The 21,489-nt window shown below is 40.8% G+C and overlaps 1 protein-coding gene across 1 annotated transcript in view; it reads left to right on the top strand.

Annotated features, from left to right (window-relative positions):
• The window catches only part of cntln (centlein, centrosomal protein), an 83,321-nt gene that overhangs the window by 7,386 nt on the left and 54,446 nt on the right, over positions 1-21,489 (top strand). The window contains exons 4-10 of the mRNA XM_053330923.1: positions 3,105-3,239; positions 4,222-4,401; positions 6,613-6,746; positions 7,689-7,851; positions 8,503-8,727; positions 15,853-15,981; positions 20,861-20,980. Coding sequence (XP_053186898.1) covers positions 3,105-3,239; positions 4,222-4,401; positions 6,613-6,746; positions 7,689-7,851; positions 8,503-8,727; positions 15,853-15,981; positions 20,861-20,980 — 1,086 coding nt within the window. The remainder of the gene's footprint in view (positions 1-3,104; positions 3,240-4,221; positions 4,402-6,612; positions 6,747-7,688; positions 7,852-8,502; positions 8,728-15,852; positions 15,982-20,860; positions 20,981-21,489) is intronic.

The following is a 21,489-nucleotide window of genomic DNA, read 5'->3' as shown; positions in this document are numbered from 1 at the left end:
TCCAAATCATCATCATCCCTTCACTGAAGCATCTGTCAGTATCCTTCATTAACGTCCCTTGTACAGAATTGTGTTCATTCCTAATGAGAATGGCCGTAATGGAGTCATCAGCTTGCCAGTGTGTTTTTACATCACCCTCCTCAGACATCTTAACACTGTACACAGTAGCTCATAATTAGGATATACATTATATGTGAGTACAAGTCAAACTTTGAATTGGGTCTATAGTTAGGGAAAGGGACTTAAGTTTTTATAGATTTCACACAGATGCTTACAAACTATCCCAAAAGGCATATTTTCCATAGCATAGCTGTGGGTGTGGGCTTCTGGATGTGGGTGTATATTACAAAAAACATTTTTGCCTCAGCCGGTGTTTAAGTCTGACTGATGCATGAGGACCCATGACAGCAAACCTTGAAAACAAAATTAATTGGTTTAACCTTTGGATAGGACTGCATTGACAGTGCAACAAAGAATTGGAAAAGAGGCTCCTACACCATATGAGAGGAAAATACCAAAAAGATTTAGTAAGATAAGAACTTTAGACACAAAAGTATTAAGTTGAACCACTTGGTAGAAATTCGTTATTGAATGGGTTATAGTAATATTTTTACTGTAACTACTGTGCTGTAGTTGGATTAATGTCACTACAAATTTATAATACACCACCTTTTCTTAGCAATATTACGGTGGGCATATACATAAAAAGCATCTGTGGCCTTTATTTCAGGCCAGCTGTTGCACTATTTTCATGGAAATGTGTTATACTCCATATTCCAAAAGGATTAAACATGATAAAAGAGGAAGCTTGAAAATTTAGGAGAGAAGTTTCCTTTTTATTTTGGTATCAGAGCCAGACTTTCCCGATAGGAAGGTTCCACTCAAAAAAGATAAATGTGATTTAATCTGAGTCAAGGCAGCAGGATTTCAACAAGGTTATTAGGAATTTAAACTTTTATTTATTAAATTAATCTGAATTAGTAGCTGGTATTAGTAGCCTTAACCAATGATTGGTAGATAGATAATAGCTAATCAGATTAGTGCACACACATTTTTAACCAAAACTTTACCAATTGTGCCTTAGACTGTGCCTGTCTCAGACTTGCAAACCAATCCTCTGAAATATTAATAAGCTATAAAGTTTACTGGCGCCCAGCAAAAGGCCGTAGTGTACTTACAACACTGTCTTTCTTACTTGCAGTGCTCTATATTTATGTGAATCCTAAGTAATCTCCTCCTCTTTAAACTGTAGTAATGAAACTGTTGGTCATTATCAGAGCTGTCTCCTTAAAGAAAACTATCCCTGGTCCATATAACAGCTTTGACATTTAACAGGCAACAGGTTGACTTTAGCTCCTCATGTGAAAAAAAGTTGATACCCACTGTTTTCAGACACATGAAACAGGCTGTTTGAGGATCTCCTTATTAGCACTGCTCTCAGTGCTGTGTCATACTGGCCCTCTGACAGTCATCATCTCATCTAGTCTTGAGCCATACATACCCAAATAGTGATTAATTGGAGATGTGATGGTCTGCTGAGTCCACAAAGGATCTTACACTTCTCCTAATGTATCTGCTCTCCAACTTTGATGTTTTTTTTTCTTCCTTTTCTTTTTTCAGTCTACCTCTTTAACTTTCCCTCACTACTCCTTTCCATTTTTGTACCATAATTAGCTTTCATTTTTGAACTGTACTGGGAATTTTCAAATGCTAATCTTTCTGTCCTAGACCTCTTAACTTGGCGGAACCCCCCTTTTTTCCTCTTCTATCAATTGAGCACTACTGGGGTTCAAATTGTTCTTGCCTACCTCATTATCAACGTTTGAATTTATTTCCTGCTCTCCAGTATAAATCTCTATTAAAGCCCCTCTGTTCTTAGCACGGCGAGCTAGCGAGTAGTGAGGAACGCTAAATCCACTATCTGGATATATTTGAGCGATTTCCCTCAACATGGCAATTAAATGCATCCCAGAGCACAGTGTTATTTGAGAGGAGGGTGTACCCACAGAAGGTTGTGGATTATCAACCAATGCCAAACCCCAGCTGATGCAGTGTTAAGAGGCCAGCCTCCTCCTACTAAGGCCACAAAGGCTGCCAAAAAACATGAAGTGAACATATACCAGCATCAGAAGTGGGTGGTCATTAAATTCATTGTATCATTTCTGCTGGTCCTCAGTTTAGTGAACCTTGAAAATCATCAAATTGGCCATCATGGATCTTTAGGATGTTTTCTGACTCACTTGATTTATTCAGTTACATCTTAATAGTTGAGTTTCAATGGTTGCTGTCTGAGGCTACATAATTGTGTCAAGGGTAAAAAGATAATCACGGTTCTTTTTTATATTTAACACGTCTTCTTTTTAGTATTTATGGATATAGTTACAGGCAGTCAGGTTTTAATGCTTTAATTAGACTGGGTTTTATGGTATTCAGTCAATGTTCAGGACACTATCCAGACCATATTTCTGATTTGATGTTTCTGAAGCTTAACAATCAGAAGCAGAATCCGGTTTATTGGCAGGTCGGTTTGCACATACAAGAAGTTTTACTTTGTGTTGTTGTGCATATCAGTCATAAAACGTACACAAAATTAAGTAATCCTAAATAATATTAAACAAAGAAGAATAAAAAAAGTAAAATATATTTTAAATGAGATGAGCTGCTACAGGTTTAAAAAAATATTGAACAGGAGCAAACTATATACAGTGTGCAATAATAATAATATTAATAACAATAACAATAATAATAATATGTTAGATGAAAGATCACATATGTGTAAATGTAAGATTATGGGGGTTTACATTATTAAAAGATGTGATGTCCATGGGTGGGATAGATTCTGTCTCTGTGGGGGTCCCGGCTTGTTGATGTTGCAGATGGAAAGTAAATGTTCTTGTGGCGTGAGGTTTTGGTCTTGACAGACCTTACCATCGTGTCTGGATGGAGCATTTTATAAAGGTTATGTCTGAGCCGGGGTGGGAGGGGTCAGCCATAGTCTTTGCTGCTCACCTTAGGATGTGTGCATAATGTGACCTGTGGCTCTCTCTTTTTCTGCATTTTTCTTTCTCTCTATCTGTGTGACTCTGTCTTACTGTCTGCTACAGAAAGTGACAGGGCAGCAGCAGGAGATTAATAACTTGGTAAAGAAGAGGACAACAGTGGATGAAGACAGCGCCTTAATGAAGAGGGAGCTGACAGCACTGCATGAAGAACTGGTCAATAAGAGTCAAGAAATTAAGGTTGGTAGCACATATTTTCTGTGGCAGTCTGGGCCTCAGATTCCCAAAGTCTCTTTTCTGTGTGGCACTGAGCACGACAAGTCCCAAGTGGCTATAGCCACAGGCGTTTGAATCATTTAGAAGAGAAAGAAGATTGCTCAGTCCTCTTGAACACAATCTCTGTGTCTTTGTGTCTCCTTCCTCTCGCTTTTCACCCTCGCTCTTTTGGCTTTTAGATTTCTTTCTTGGTACTGACAACAGAGAATACTTAACAGCTGGAAAGAGAAAGAGAGAGAGAGAGTGTGTGTGTGTGTGTGTGTGTGTGTGTGTGTGTGTGTGTGTGTGTGAGTGTGAGTGTGAGTGTGTGTGTGTGTGTGAGAGAGTGAGAGAGACAGAGAAAGGAAAGCAGGTTGTTAACTTGCAGATTAATACTTAATGACTCCTTCAGTGGGGGAAAGTGAAAAGTGTGCTTGTGATGGTGTGGCTTCCTCCTAATTATGCTTAGATGGGACCCGGCTATGATTAATTGATAAAGGAATGGTCCTTACACAGTCTTGGTGAGGTCTCGTGGTGAGAAATCGTGGGGGACAGCATCAAAGGAGACCTAGGTTGAGTCTAATGGGTCTTGCAGCAAGCACCATTCTCATTAGGAGCTTGCCATTAAAGCCGACAGACTGGCCCCTGTACCTGCATGAGCCCAGCTCTTCCTGCACTGCTTGGTCCACACCAGCCCACATCTGGCCACGTGGGCCCAGTCCTACAGCACAGGTGACCTTGGCCAATCAACGGCTCATGCAGGCACCTCCCACAGCAAAGCCAGTTTACATATTCATTTCTGCCTCAACCCCATGGGTTGCTTTTCTTTTTGTATCTCTATGTCTTTCTTTTTTCATTTTCTCAGTTTGAATAACGTCTTTTTCTTTTTCTCTCCTTTCGTCACCGTTGTTTACTTGGCCCTCCTGACCCCCGACTCTCCTCCTTCCAACACACCTCTCTTATTCAGGAAATGAAGACAGAGTGTAGGAGGAAAGAGGAGGAGGAGCGGCAGGTGGTGCAGGCTCTAGAGGAGGAGAAAGAAGGATTAACTTCCCGCTGCGTCACCCTGCGAGCTGACCTGGAGGAGAAAGAGAGGCAGGCCAACAGCCAACGAGACCAGAGGGATGTTGCTCAGGCCAGAGTCAAGGTATGAACAGGAGGACAATTCCATGCAGACACACACACACACACACACACACACACACACACACACACACAACCACCCACCCCACACACCCCCACACAAAGTCGTACAGGATGGGCCCTGTCCTCTAGTTTTTCCTTCTCTTCTGCACACCTTGAAATCTCTGATCCTTCTCACCCTTTCCTGCACAGCATGTGAATATAAAAAAATCTTTGTAGCAAAGCTCAGTTTAAATATGCAGGGACTATGTTTAAAGAAAGGAAAAAACATGTTTTAACACAGGGGCGACAGATCTTCCTTGGTTTGAATAAAATATGATTTGAGTTGATTATCAAGAAGGCCCCTGCCCCCTTCAACCCAACTGAAGACTCAAAAAACTTTGTGTGAAGTCATTTGCATGAGTGAATGCATGAGTGAGAGGTAGTTGTATGTTTGCTTTCATTCATTCCCTCCATATGCTAGTTGGGGCAGCTGGGCCTCAGCAGGTAGAGCAGGTCATCCACTAATCGGAAGATCGGTGGTTCGATCCCTGGCACCTCCAGTTTACACGTCAAAGTGTCCTTGGACAAAATACTGAATCCCAAATTGCTCCCATTGTGTGTGAATGAGTATTAGAAAGTCCTCCTTATGACCAGGTTGGCACATTGCATGGCAGCCTCTGCAGTCTCTGAATGTGTTGGGCAATGAATGTTGACATGTAGTGTAATGAGCTTTGATTGATCGGAATAGATTGCGATATGAATGCAGCCCATTTACCATTTACCAAGCACTTATTTTAAAGAATCTGCTCATTGCTTGAGATTGATCATTATAGATCCATTCTTCCCACGCCAAGTGGGGTCACAGGCTTTTCAATAAGTAGGTAAGCTCCATCTATGCGGGCATGAGAAAACAGTGACTAGACAGCGACAGCCCTTAGATAACAGTCTTTTACCACCACCTGTTAACTGCGTGCCAATACTAGAGTCTCAGGACACAGGAGGAGCCGAAGAACCTCACATTCTCCCCCTCCCCTACAGACAAATTGTTATGAAAGAGATTACTACCCTTTTCAAATGGAGATGGACAGAAAGTCTTGAATAAGTTACAGCTGCACAGTAATTATACTTGGACGGGATGGAGCCCAGCAACTACTCTATGCACATCCATCACAGACTAAGACATTTCACATGTTCCTCGCTTTTTGTATATTTGAAAGATGGAGAATGTGGGTTGTGCAGGGATATATCATGCCAATTAGTTTGACATTGCAAAGATTTGTCCAGGAATTTTTCATTTATTCCAGCGTATAGTAGACAAGGTACACTGCTGCGTAGTTATTATATTTCCGTAACTTAAACAGATTTTGGGGGGGGGGCAATTGACAATTCATTCTGGCCCTGTGAAACATAATTGTATAGGTTTGGAAACCCATTTGTGTATTTGATGCCATGCAATAATTATTAAGGAAAAGCTGTCATTAACACCTTGTCTACACCTGCTGCAATGCGAAAGCAGCACAATAGCAGCAGCTGTAGTTGTCCGTCAGTGTTTTCACTGAATATGTTCAGTCACAGCACTGCTGTGCATTCAGAAGCACTAAGACAGTGCTCATAGTCTAAAACAATGCAGTTACATAGTAAATTGAAAGAAAATGGACTTGAAGCATAAAAGATGTTGAAAGTTGCAGTCATATTAAGTATAAAGTGTGAGCCATTACACAGCCTGCCTTGACTGCTGTATCGATTAAAACGGAATGTTTCATCAGACAGACGTGCGTGAGACAGACAGCTGAAAATCATGGCTGAAATGTGTCCTGTGTGGACAGACAGTAACAGCTTGAGGTTGATCGATGTCAATATATACACTGTGCCACATTACCAAATGAAATGCCGTGATAAACTTAATCTCAATGGTATGCAATGGATCATGGACTAGTCCAAGAAAACAGTGCAACAATAGTGGAGATATTGACATAAAACAATCACAATTCTTAGGTAAAAAGGCTAATAATACATATTTCTTAGTATAAGATTGAAGTGCACAAAATATGTAGTAAACCTGTAGCAGCTAAAGTGTAAATCCGCATGAAATGATCCTGGGTCATTATCAGTGTCAGTACTTCTTTTTGATTTTTTCTGGTGGAATGTATTGTAAAAAGCCCCATTATGTGTTACATTATTCCTTTTATTTTTCTGAAAGTGCCTCAAATGTATTATTATTCTGCGGTACCAGGATCTGGAGGAAGAGCTGCACAATGCCTGGCAGGAGTTGACAAGATTGCAGAGCCACAGTTGCAGCCTGGCAGCCGAGCTTTCTACCAAGGAAAGAGAGGTGGCAACAAAAGACAGTCAACTTAATCAACTTCGGTGAGCCCTACAAACTGTAAAAGTATTACCTGACACATACACCTTAGTGTTTTCTTTCTTGTAACAACCAAAATGTAATATGTGATATTTTGGGTTAATCGTATTGTTTTAAGGAACTGTGTGTCTGTCGTGTGTGGGCACATACATACACCTCACCTCACACGGGTTAGTGTGTGCAAAAGTAGGTATATTGCTCTCTATGCCATGAGGCTTGGGGGTGACACCGATCTCTTCCACTCTGGCTCACCTAAAGCCACTTGATAAGCCCTGCATAGTGGATGTGCTTTAAAAGAGGGAGAAAAGGGAAACTGAGCAGGCTTTGGCTAAGCTTTAGTCGATATGATAAAACTGTGAGAACCGTAGGAGCCTTAGTGGTAATCTCAACCTTTTTTAACTACTTTTCTGTTTTAATGCCAGAGGCACTCTGACATGTCAGTCACACTGAAGCTAGAGACCGTTCTTAAGGTTTTAGCTGGGTGATTAAAGATGTCCTTATAAGTTAGAGGAGCACTTTGTGGTAATTCCATGGCACACAAATGGTTTACTATAATATTGTCATATGTTACAAGTATTACAAATATACAGTACCAGTGAAATGTTTGGACACACCTTTCCATTCACTTGAATAAGAAAGTGTGGTTCTGTTTACATGTAATAGAAATTAAATATGCACTTAATTCAAATCTGGTATTATTTGTATAATAGGAATCATTAACCTGAATTAATACAAGTTCTGGGTACCTCACACCTTAATTTTCAATTTCTTTCTTCATCATTACAGATTCTTTGCATTTATATCAATTAGATACAAAAAAAACTGAACATGTTATTTCAGTGTTTTAATGAAAAGAAAAGCAATACAGCTCTATTGTGTATTGATCTAAAATATTTTAATTTAAATAGTCTAGCTTTAAATAACATGTTGCTTGTGTGTGTCTGCAGTTGTGAGTTTACAGAAGTGCAGACCCTGTACAGACAGAGTACAGAGCATGCTGCTGAGCAGAGTCATCTGATCAAGCAACTGGAAGGACTCAACCTAGACACGCAGAAAGTTCTGAGGAACCAAGAAGAGTCACATACTGCTGACACCACCTCCTATCAGAGGGTACACATATGCACACATGCCAAACCTCAAAGTCGTCATTATTATAACCACCTTGTTTCACTCCACTCAGGCCTCACCCGCTGTGGTCATTTATTTCCAAGCTAGCTGTAACCTACAATTATTTGACTTGCCGAAGAGAATGACTTCTCTCCCCATATCCTGTTACTGTGAATCAGTTTTCTACCTACCATCTCTCAGTTCGATGACTGTACTGCTTTTTCATACACAACACTACACTATAACTGGAAACATATAATATGCGTTAAGTGGCGTTCTTTTGACCCACCTGATATTATAGTCTTCTTTGTCCTCTTTTTATTCTGTCATTTTTTCTTTACCTTCATACTAATGGCTTCCACCAGCCGTGGCTCTGTAACTTCATGTTTCCAATGTCAATGAGCCGTGCCCAGTGGAATCCTAACATTAGACAGTATTAGCATATATCTAACCTATTACTTTTGAAATAAGAAAATATCAACAAGCTTATGTCAGTCTCTATGTCACCAAGTATAATGAGTGTTTTTTGTCTCATCATCCTCAATTTGACATCTCATCTCTGGTTGACTTGACCCATTCCTCTGCTTCTCCACCTCCCCTCTTGCCCTCCTCCTGCTTTCCCAACCTTTCTGTCTTATTTGTGTTTGTTGACAGCTGCACAACGAGTTGAGTCAGTGCTACCAGGCCCTCATGTCAAGTGAGGCCAAGCTCCGTCAGAGTCACCAGGATCTCAGCAGCCAGCTGGCTCAGAAAGACCAGCAAGTCCTGCAACTCCAGGCCCAGCTACAACAGCAGCAGGAGCAAATACAACTACAGCAGCAGCAGCAGCAGACTCCTCAGGTCCTGTACCCCTCACCCAACCGACAAACCAACTTTAAGGTAAGCAACTTTCCCATTCGTGACCATACTCTCCTTTCAAGACCCTCTGTCATTCTAGTTTATTAAGTACACTGAAGCTCCAAATTAAGAAGTGGTCTGTTGTGCTGCAGAGGTTTTTGAACTTTGAGATGCATTTGAGTGGGTATGTGCAACAAAATATGGCTGAGTGTGATGCTCTGTATAATATATCAATGTTTTTTTCTAAATAAATACATTATGAAACTCCTGTCAATCACTTTGCTAGTGTCTAATTGTCCCAAGGTAAAGATATGGCAGTTTGTAGGTGGATTAGTAGGCATAGCAATAACTGACAAGCTCCAGCATGGCCTGTGGTGTTAGTCTTTATATAAGAATCACTCTCTTGATTTCACTCTAGTTCACCCTTGATCTGTCCATCTCTCTTAGCACCACTGTCTTTCATGCCAGCTATCTGATCTTCTCTCACGCTCAGTCCTCCTGGACACACATGCGCCCTTTGAGGTGCTTACTTTATCTTTCTGTCCTCCCACCCAAGTACCTGGAAGTCCTTTTTGAAATGCCCGGTCAGATTGCAAAGACAGATAAGAGGTGGAGAGAAGAGATTAATTGAAACCCACTAATGTCTTGAAGTCTTGGAAGATGATGTAGGAGTTACAGTTCTACATCTGTTAGTCAGCGGGGGTTTGGCTTAGCTCGCTACCTTTGAACTGTCACCCCAAGGAGATAGAGGGCTTAGTCTAAAATGATTGCTGCAGCCACAATTTAAGTGGCTTTTAACAAGTCCTAATGATATGGTGATAGGTTTTTGGACCACACAGTGTCAAAGACTTATCTACATCTTGTACTCTTGAGCCACATCAGTCAATCCCATCACTACTGTAGGGCCCTTCACTTGTTATTATAGTATCTTAATCTACTGGTGTCTTTCACTTCAGTTTAAACTGTGTCCACTAGGCCTCTTACAGATAAAACAATTCTGAAGCCGATGCTGGGGGAGATAATAATATTTTTTCAGCACTTGAGTCATTTTTTTTGCCTCTACAGACGGTAATTGTTTAATCTGATTGGTTGATATTTTCTGACAGTGCTGCCCCTAGACTGTGGAAGTTAAAAGATATCAGCTCAAATGTTAAGTGAGTTACAATCGCCCTGTCTCACTTAACCCTGTTAATTTAACCAGCGGTGAAGTATAAATGGATCATTTAGTCAGTAATTAAATACAGTACTGCAGTGTTCCCCTAGTAATTAATACTAAATTTAGAGGAGATGCAGTTAGTACTGTGTGTGTGTGTAGTGTGGGTATACATGCATGCATACGTGCATTTACTATATTAATGCCTGTGTCTGTATGTATGTATCTGTGTGTGTGTGTGTGTGTGTACGTGGTTTATCCAACTGATAATGCACCCAACCCCGAGTCTCTTCCCCATCCAGGTCAGACTTACAAAACAAATCACACTTTTTCAGGGCTGAGATGCTATTACAGAAATATTTCATATATAACCTATGCAAAGAATTAATAATAACTTTTGTTTACTGAACACATGTAGCTTCTATCTGGCTGATTTGTTTCTTTAACTGTCTTACCCACTGACATCAAAGTGAACAGATCAGGTATCCCAAGGTATAGCACTCAGTCAGGAGGGCTTTCTGTTTCCCACTCTGTAATTTCACTGACAGGTTGTGCATATGTGTGTATGTGCGTATCCGCGTGAAGCGTGTTGGACTAAAGGTGTGTGTATTCGAGCACATAATCGCAAATTCTGTAACAACTTCCTCCCGAACACCTGTTAAATTCTAATGCTCAGGTTGTTAAGGCAGATTTGATTTTAATTTTAAATGTTTTGGTGGAAGTTACCATTGGAGGTGATCAAAGTGCTGATCGCAATGGGAGCACAGAGGGGAGACGCAGTGCTTATTTGAATATGGACCAGAGCTACGGCTTTGAACACCCCTCCCGCAGTGGTTTTGGGGGAGGGGGGGGAGGGGGGTAGTAGAGAAGGCGGGTGGGTGAGAGGAATAACACCCATTGTGTGTTATACTTCCATGCTGTGCACCAAGATTGACTGTCTGTTTTCTCCTGTCTTATGCCAAGTTAACTCTTTACAGCAAGCTTTATAAAGGTTTAAATATGAACAATGTCTATTCTATTGTAACCAAACAGTTCTACCTAGCTGTCAGTTAATGGCAATCATGCCCTGTTTCTTGTCAGATACTGTCATCTACTATATTGCGTAACTAACAAAGTCAGTGTTAAGTTAAGAAATTAATATTGCATTTTGTCATTTGTTTCAGCTCTACGTAGAAAAAACATGTTTGTAGGGCTGTAATTTCACACAATATTTATTCTTTGATTATTATTTTTATAATTATTGTTTAGTGTATTAAATGTCTGACAATACAAACAGTCCAAAATATTAACGCTAGAGACGCTAGAACCAGTGTGTTAAGTGTCTGCTTCATAAATAACATAAGCAATTAATTGATCATCATATTGTCAGTTAACACATCGACAAGTTGTTTCAGCACTATTTGCTCTCTATTTTCCATGAGTTCGCTGTATTTTGTGTGTGTGTTTGTGCACTAAAAACAGTGAGATATCTTCATTAAATCAGGCTGGAGAGAGTCTCATGCCCTGATCTACTAGCTGTAGGTCCTGGCCGATCATCAGACACCTGACTGACCCCCCCGAACAATGAGATATGTACAGTCAGAATAAACTGCCAGATTGAGGAGGACTGGGTTGGCTGTCACCATCATAATCTAGAGGCAGGGAAGATCCCTCATTAATGGCTACAAAAGTAGCTAGAAACATTTAATCATTTACAACCATCTCCCTAACTGCATCATTGTATTTATAGCAGTTTAGTGTTTGGCTACTGTCAGAGCTGTGCGGTGATTAAAGACCAACATTAGAATCTATAGTAGACCTCAGGCTTTCTGGAAGCTTCACCACAGTAAATGAGTGGTAAGCTGTTAATTGTGTGGGCAGTCATTCAAAGCAATGGTTATTCTCTCATCAGCATTGGAAAGGGGAGATTGGGCATGTTCATCCACTCCAGAAAAGTTTCATCAAAATGTGAGAGGGCGCAGCATAGTTTTCTGTAAAATGGTAACTGAACTTTTTTTAATGTACACTTCTCACGTTCTTAAATATATACATACTCATAGATACATAAATCTGACCTTGTATTATGGCCAAGTCACTTTATTCAGAAACAAAGGATTTCCATAAAGAAGGGAAGAATGCACCTGCACTTCCAAAACAGTGCTACATTCACATTTGCATAGATTTTAAGCACCTGAATATTGGTAGTCCCTGAACTTTGAAGCATGTAAGCAACATTTTCCCATGGTGGCTAGGCTCTTTTTTTCCCTTTTTTTAATAATTTGAAAGTAGCCCACATGGTGCTTCTCCCTTAGCTTGTTGAGAAGGTTTTTAACATCTGCTTCTGGCTTGTTATTTATGTTAGCCAATCTAAATGCTTTTAGATGTATAATTAAAGTGCTAGTTACACACACACGCACGCACACACACACATGCACAAATACACCCACAGTTTTGCTGGATTTTGTTTGACTTAGGTGAGGTGCTTCTTTTGATCATCATCATCATTAATAGCAACCATCAAGTGAACCATAATGCTACAAAGAAACATGGAAATTAATTTTTCAACCAAGAGCTCAACAAACAGAATCATATAAGCCAGAGGGTTCTCTTGTGTATTTTTATGTACTGTATAAAACTGAAATTTTTAATGCCTGTGACCTTTTTGTGCACCTTAAAATAGTATACTTTAAGAATAGAGGAAATTGCAGTTGTGAAGGGGCATGCTTATGTATGATTTTTATCTTGATTAAGAATAATCTTCGTTTTCTCTGCTGAAGACCAGAATAATGTTACGGAAGTCTGTACGTTTTGTCTTGTTTTGACTCCGGATGCTCCCTCAGTTGTTTACCATCAGGAGCCCGACTCCTTCAGCTCCTTCAGCTGTCAAAATCTCCCTCAGAGTATTTTTTAAATTGTTGTATGTTTTTATTTACATATGCCACTTTTAGATACATCATTGTGTAGACGTTATAAATTCAAATAAGTCTTAAAAAATTATGGTCTGATAAATGCATTATGACTTAGGCTATTTTGTATATGCTGTGTGTTATCAGTAAATACTGTTGTCAACACAAGTTTGTGTATGAGTGTGTGTTTGGAGCTGAGCCATGTCCACGGCCAGAGACATACTAATGACATGGACTCCAGTGGTGTGTTTTACCAGCTCAACTGCTCTCATTAGATGAGAACCTCTGTGTAGCACAGCTCGCCTCATTAATGAAGCACAGCCATGTGCTGCTGCAGATACATGCACTTGTTCAAGCACATACACACTCGGGTCAAACAGACTGTGTGGGAGGACTCAGGGCTGTGTACACACACACACACGCACACAAAAACATACACGCACCCTACATCCTACTCACTGTGCACTGTCCTTCTGTAAAGTCCCTCTCTACTGCACTACCAGTTAACAGACACACTCATACATATATGCACACACACATTCTTTGAAGAATCACCAACTTGAATACAAAGTGCACCTGGCCTGGTGGGGGTCATGCACCTTCTAGCCTTTACATCTGAAGCCTTTCCAATCACTTTCAAAAATCCTGTCGCTCCACAGATGTGTGTGAATGTGATTGTGTGAGTATGTATTTGCATGTAGCTGTGTGTGTATGTGTGGCGGGGGGCCCCTCCTGATTATAGCTGTTCCATAATTAACAGTGATCAGATTTGTTTTGTGGCATAAATGGTGCATGTGTAGAACATTAGGCCTGGCAAGTCTCATTTCACATTCAGCTCAAGGGCTCGGCAGCAGACGGGTCACGAGCTTCAGGGAGCACAATCACAAGCCTCCCTCCATATGGTCCTGCCTGCCGCATCCTCACCAGCGAGGGCCGCCAGTGCCAGACAAGTTCCCCCAAGAACCTAATCGTGTTCAGTAATTACCAAGACCGGCTTTTTCTCTTTTTTTCCCTCCTTCCCTCAGCTTCCCCCCAATCTCTTGCTCTCTTTTTCTCACTGCACCTGCATGCTCTCTTCTCCTCGTTCAATCCCATGCTCTCTCAATCCATTGCTTTCACTAAGCTGCTTGGTATATGTTTATTTTTTCCTCTTCCGCATCTTTGCTCCTTTACCGTCTTACTGTTTCTCTGTTTTTCTGTTTTTTGTTTTTTTTTTGCTGGATGAAAATCAGTATGTGGATGAGAGAGATTGTGAGAGGAGGAAAAACTCAGACACTCCCACATCAGTTAATTTCTAAATTGCTTTATGTGGCTGATGCCGAAAAACCCAGTCCGTCCTCCTGACTGCCTGGAAATTATAAATAATTGTAACAGATGCGCCAATATGGCTGGCCTCCAATAAACGAGGCCCCAGATAATTTGACCAACCCCCTTTGACAGGCCAATTTAATAAAACATGAACAAAATCTTCCTCACTAATAATTTATCATCCCCTCTCCTCCCCTTTGGTTAAAGTTGATTACCCTGGCAGTTAACAAGGTCACGCCCAGATGCCAGGTTTCTGATAATGCAATCAAGGTTCGTTGGAAAAAAGGTGATGACACCCTGTGCACTTTTCTTCACTACCTGGCCTCCCAGTAAAACACAGTTGTGAAGGCCTCTGTTTGTCAAAAGACTTGGATTGGACATGTTAAACATACACTATGCAAGATTTGTTGGTTGCCGTTTGTAAACGCGGCATTCAAAGTTGGCCCTTCCTCTGCGACTTGACCAGAGCAGAGCGAGAGCAGCGGTGGTCAAGCGAGTTAGAGAGTGAATGGAGAGAGCGAGCAGCACTGGGGAGAACAAAGCACAAATAAACCTCCTCACCTATGCACAACTCTGCGGGAAGGTGCTGCATTACCGGATTTTGTGGGAATGCAGTCCTCCTGTCCTCTGTGGCCTCTCTGCTCTGTGTGTGTCTGTGTAGCTCAGCCCAACCCTTGGTCAAGCAGACACACAGACCTGCAGCTCTTTATACATCCATGTCACAGAGACAGAGAGCAGAGCGGAGCAGAGGAGAGAGACGGAGACAGTATTGTAACCTGGTTGCTACACTACCAATCCCAACCTCACACCATGCATACTGTTATTGAATACACCCACTGCCCAACCGTTGATGTCCAGAAACGTACCAAACACCTCAAAATAATACTAAAGACTTCTAGTGGGTAATAAGTGAAGATTGAGAGTGATTATTTTTGTATACGTCTGTATGTTGTTTTTTTTTTGAAAAACAGTATACCGTCAAGTAGAAGTGTTGTTGACAACAGCAGATGTTGCTGTTTTTTAAATTTCTTTCACACCTTTTTATTAAGGATTTAAGAAAAGAAAGTGTGAATGCAGTAAGCTGGTAGAGACAAAAGGTATGTGGGGGAGTGTTAATGTCAAGAGTAATGAACCATCAATTAAGCTTATACAAAGTTATACATGTCCTTTTCTAGCTATAGTTTCTGTATTTGTCTGCGTGTGTGTGTGTGTGTGTGTGTGTGTGTGTGTGTGTGTGTGTGTGTGTGTGTGTGTGTGTATAACAACAGCCGCAAAACTGTGACAGTGACATTGTTTGGGTGGTCCCCACTGTGTGCTGAGGTGTGCAGATGCTGCTACACACTTTACTAGTAGACACTGATTAATACACAGTCCCTGATAACACAAAGCTGGAGCTTGAAGATGGCTGTCCCACTGCCACATAACACATCGGGTTGTTGACTGCTGCTTATGAAAATCAAATGTTGACAGTACAAGAGTCAGTATCTGTGCTACTCTACTACTGTGTTCTCTACTACTGTGTAATTGGCAAAAACTTTCAGGAATGCTCTCATTTGCCATCAGTACAGTATGCTTTATTTTAAAATTATTCAGAGTCAAGTTTTACAGAGTTTGTCAATTGTCAGTGATTCTGCTAGATTACCCACAAGTTTGTGAAAGGTAAGGTAGGGTAACTTTATTTGTACCCGAAGGTAGATTTGGTTCACAGTTGCATATATCTGTGATCTTGTCAAAAAAAACAAAAACCAGCATGCTTATGGTAGCATTATATCAGTGGGGAAATTAGTCTCATCTCATTTCTTGCTATCTCATTTCTTACAGGCTTTGGTGTCAGAGCAGGTGGATGCCCCAACTCAAAGGTCTAGCTCTAACCCTGACCAGGCCTCAGGTCCCAGACCAGAGGAAAAGTCCCCTCAACACAGATCCACCAGTTCTGTCAGAAGACAGCAGGTAGGTTACCATCCACAACCTACAACTATTATTGTACTAATGCTAATTACGTCAAAGACAGCACATGTGTGAGGTGCTACCTTGCCCACACTTATCCATCACTACTTCACTCAGATTAGATCAAAGCCATAGAGAAGGGATATGAAGGAAGTGGTCGGTCTGTTGAGAATCATGTGATTTATCAGACCCTGCCTCTGCCAACCTTTGTCCTGAACGCCCCGACACACACACACACACACACACACACACACACACACACACACACAGAGATGCCCCTCCTACTGTGACCAGGCTGGCGTGTGCTGCTGGTTTCACGCATGCCTTGGGTTCAGGCACTGGCTAATTTACCGCTTCAGCAGTACATTATGAACAAGAAAGAAGCTTTTGATCTTCTCAGTATTCCACTCATAAGTTTGGCAGGACATATTTCTAGATGGCCTCACCCCCTCTAAAGCTGGCCTGAAGACACATTGTTTGATTTATACCGCTGTCCTCATTATAGCTTCAATAGTAGTGCCTCTGTTCTGGCAGTTTATACATATAATATCATTATTTTGTGCAAAATAGATAAATAGTATTGACATTATTTGATGTGCTTCCCTTTTCTGGAGGCTCTTCTGTGTTTGCCTGAGGATACAAACACATAATCTGTGTAACAATGTACCAATTTTGATCCTGCTTCCTATATGTAAAAACAGGACTACAATGCATTTTTGACAATACATTTTTGATCCCTTTTCAAACTGAATAAAAACCTGAATCGTAATCTGCTTTCCCTGTGGAAGCCAAACTTGACTTAAATTAACCTCTAAAAAATGTCTGCAAATTAAGATCAGATATGGTTGCATTTTTTAGAATTCAGCATTTTGAAGCTTTTCACTTTTTAATTGTTTCGTGGGCATACAATCAGTCCTGATGGTAAGAATGTGGATCAATAGGACATTTGACTATTTTCTTTTCTACTACTTAAGCTCATGAATGTGATGCATGCTATTTCATGGCTCATAAGTAAGAGTGTCCTTGTCACACTTTGGACAGGTGCAAGCTTCACTTAATGTGAAATTGTAGTTATTTTTGACCACATACACAAAAACACACACACACACACACACTATCTATTACATACATACATTTGCAAATTAAATTATCATGCTTGTGCATCATATAACAGCTGCTTGGCCAACATTGGCCACTGGAAAGAGAGATTAGAGTCCACAGAGATTGGATCAGAATTGCAAATTTGAATACATCCTGGAACCATCAAACTAAAAAATGGATTTGATGAATATTTGTTGAAATCAATATATTATTTTTTAGATTGTATTCAGTAGTACAATCTGTGCGACACTGTTTCAAATAAAAAATGGAACAAGATTGACAATGGAATAGCTTGAAATTAAATGAGGTTATAATTGAATGTATGAAAGTTAACGATATCATTTTAGATTCAGTTTTCACAATTTAGTTTCAAGTGCAGAAGAAGTGCTGGGGCCATGCTGTAAAAAAGCAGTGGGAACAATAAGCTTGTGGAGTATGATTATGACAAAATAGGAGGCACTTTGGACTTTTACTCACTGATTGAAGGCTACAACCAGTGGAATAACTTTCTTACTTAGCCATCCACCAGCCATGTGGCACAGTTACATGTTTATCTCCTTAGCCAATACTAAGGTCTCATTCTCCTGTCTTAGTCAAAAGTAGTTAGACCTACCGTAAGGTCATTAGTTTTATGTATGTGCTGTTTTTATTATATCAACTTCATAAATCATGCTAAAATGAACTGTTATTAAAAACATGTGAATATTTCTTGTAGCTCTGACTGCTTTATACCCATATGATGCTCGTAAGAACCCATAAAGCTGTTATGCTTCATTACACTCCATTTAAACAATAATATCTGACTTCAAGGTCAAAAGCTGATGAAATGAGCCTTCTGTGCAGCCCGCTGCTACCACCTAGTACACAATTTGCAGCTCTTTCAGTAAGTGCTCAAAGTGAAATGTGATTATTGGCTGAGGCGACGAGCGGTGCAGAGTGGTACATGACTCACAGTTTGCAACATACAGTAAGTGTTTAACTGATGTTGGCCATTTTGAAGAAAGCAGCTGCTCTGTCTTCTCCAAGCAAATATAGCCAACGGGTGTGTCTCAAGATTTGAGTGAAGAAAATGTACTTTGAATTTGGGAAAATATAGGTTAGATTATCAATGATTAATGAAACGTATTTTATTAATATGTAATCAGTTTGAAACTTGAAATTTATTAAACAAATTGTAATTTTAAACTGAACCAATGCTGTTTTCAGAGATGTTTAGTGTCATTTTCACTCAGGCAAGATGTTCTACCACACCTTGTTGTTTACCTGCATCTTTCAGTTCTCAGTTTATTGGCTCATACAATAGTCAGTTGTTTGGTTGTCTCACTTGGTTTTCAATTTTTGTACTCTTTGAATAGATTTTACTTTGTGATGGTGTACATTTCTGCAGTGTGTATATCATATGTATAAATCTATGTATTTACACATTGATGTATGCGTATGTACTCTATGTGTCTTGTCCTGTGCCTGTGTGCATGTATATAGCATTCCTATTCACCCGGGAACCTGAACAAGTTCTGCTTTGAGAGCTCCAGACGCACACATGACACACTGATGCAATCATAAAGAAGCCCATTGATGACAGTGACCCCTCTCTCTGGGAGATGTAGAGGGAGAGAGGGTAGAGGAGTAGGCAGGCAGTCGATGAAATGCTTCTTCTTTGCCCCACAGCCAGTGACACTGACCCCTCAGTAAATAAGAATTCTGCTCTTGTTTGCGTACAGAATCTGTTTTGATATGGGCCTCTCTCCTCATTCCCCTCTTTCTGTATGCCATCCTCCCCTCCATCTGTATTGCACTCTCATGTTTACAGAGCCATTACAGGGTGCAATGCACAGGTCAGGTCATGGCCGCCAACCAGCTGCCGAGCCGAGGTAGACATTGGGCACATCTTTCTTTGCCTCGTGTTCTCTGCTTTTTATCTTTCAGGCCTGTCTCGTGGAACATTAACATCATTGTCACAACATGAGCTTCCCACACAAACAGACGGCTTTCATGTGTCTTCTCGACCTGCGTCAGACAGGCGTCCAACTGGACCAGAGAGAACATCTGCAGAAAATTTCAGTCATTTGTCAGTGTCGCCATGTCATCTTCCTCTGTATGCCTTCAGACAAAATACAATACAGTTCATCTCCTTTAGTTCTTACATTCTGAGGAACAATAATGATGGCATATTCAGCTCATTATTAAATAAATCCTCCCCAAAATGTATTTCTACCTAAAAAAGTACACAGAATTCACTCTCATTAAGTTTACTTTATAGTTGGTTGTCTTTACTTTTAATCTTAGGCCTTCTAGTTGATTTAAATTCCCCTTTTGGCCTTTCTGTTTCCCCCTAGTACATACGGGCTAAGCCAGTTGGCGTGCCACTCTTCGGGAATATGCAGATCAATCTGCTAATTAGTTGCATAGAGTCATTAAGGCTGAGTTAGAACACATGGTTGGCACCCATGCAGGCATGATAGCAGAACCGGCCACACCAGGTCACTGGAGTCAACTGTAGCCTTAGGGCACAAATTCAAAACACACTTACATACAGGGAAATGTTTGTCACGGGCAAACAATTTTAATGCATAAACACATTGTAGTGATAAAATGAGAAGCAAAAAAACGTCACTAGACAAGTGCCTTAAATATGCCTTTAAAATGTTCATTATATCAATACATTACAAATATTATACATTGCAATTGAATGTATAATATTTGCATTCTGTAATTGCCTCTTTATGTGATGAAATCACAAATGTTGTTACATTCTTGCCTTTTAAAAAGCAGAAGAAAACATTTGATTATGAGTTCAGTATTATCATGTCAGACATTGTTGATTGTCTTCATTATTAAAACAATGTGATACAATGAATCCTTTCAGATTATAGTGTGTTTGGGTGAGCTGAAAATCTTTTTATCATTTTAACACATAACAAAGCTTAAAACAGCCATCAGAACACATTTTGGGAGGGTGGGCCATTATTGATCCACCATCCTATCATAAACCTCCTCCGCTTGCACTCCACATCCACTCCAGCCCAAGGACTGTTGTGCGTTTAGTCGCATTGCATATTTTAGCCTGCCATCTGGTCAGCCCTCCCTGGCACCACAGGGAGCCTCCTATCCTCTCATATTCATATTCCACTAGCATATTGTTCCCACTGCTTTTCTACAGCATGGCCCCAGCACTTCTCCACTTCTTTATTTATTTCTGCAGAAGAGTCTGGCTAGCAAACTACACCCCTCCTAATCGGCGGCTCTTCCAGTTGTCCTATCAAGTGTAACCTGGAGGCCCCTAGTAGAGCAATTAGAGCAGCCTCCCTGCCCACCTCTTGTAATGAAGCCCAGCACATTCTGGAATCTATAGCCCCTTTAGTCTCCCCTAATGGGACATCATTATTGTCAAAGAAACAATGTAAATTGAAATGAACATACTCATTAGCCAGTCGCAGAGAGAAACCTTTGCCGCTCTCAGCTTGCAACTCTCACTTCCAAACACACACACACACACACACATATACACACACACAAAACTGAACCTCCTCCCTTCAGCTTCTGCGGACTGCTGCTCTAGCTTGCCTTTATTCCTCTGGTGCCATGTTTGTTTATGTGTGCATATGTGTATACCAAAAGGAAGACAATGTGCATGTTTTACTCAAGGTGAGAGGAGAACGCATTTATTGGCATTCACTCGGTGTGTCTACAGATGTTAATTGTTGCATGGGTTTGTGCCTTGCTGTGTAAGTGAAGTGTGCTCAAGTTCTCACCCCAGTGCTTCTTTACTTACCTGTCCCAGGGTGCACCTGTGCAGCGGTCCAGGTCTCTGTCCCCAGCCAGCAGTGTGGAGTTGGGTTGTGGGAGGAGAAAAGTAGCAGAACAGAGGATTCAAGACCTTGAGGAGCTGCTGCAATTGAAGGTAACTAGCTAGCATAGATGAATACCCATGATATACTCTAATTTTCCCTCTTTTTACATTAATCATTCACTCCTTCCTTTTTTAGCCCTTATTCTCACTATATCTTATTCAGCCCTTATCTTCTTTCTCAGTATTCTCCCCACATGTAATTGGCTATTGACTGTCAGTGACTTTGAACTACTTAAAGTTCAATGGCATAGTGGTGTCCAGCTGATGGCATGGAGCACTAGATGGGCCTAATGGAGCTGCTTGTTGCTGTGGCCGCTATCTCACATATGATTGCTGCTATCAGCTGCTGGGCTGTAGGAAGGTCTGCAGCACTGTAACAGTCATGGTCTCCAAAGGGTTCAATTGCACTACTGCTGCCACTGCATCCTCCATGACCTTTCTTAACAATGTGTTGTACCCACATATACACATATGTATTTGTGTGTGCACACAAACAGAGCGTGCGTAGGCAGTGAAGCAGCAGGAGAGGAGCTGCTCTGGTGAAAGTGGATGCAGCAGGG

The sequence above is a fragment of the Scomber japonicus genome, chromosome 2, assembly GCF_027409825.1.
Source record: "Scomber japonicus isolate fScoJap1 chromosome 2, fScoJap1.pri, whole genome shotgun sequence".
NCBI classification, from domain to species: domain Eukaryota; kingdom Metazoa; phylum Chordata; class Actinopteri; order Scombriformes; family Scombridae; genus Scomber; species Scomber japonicus.
This window is presented reverse-complemented; position numbering and strand designations above follow the sequence as displayed.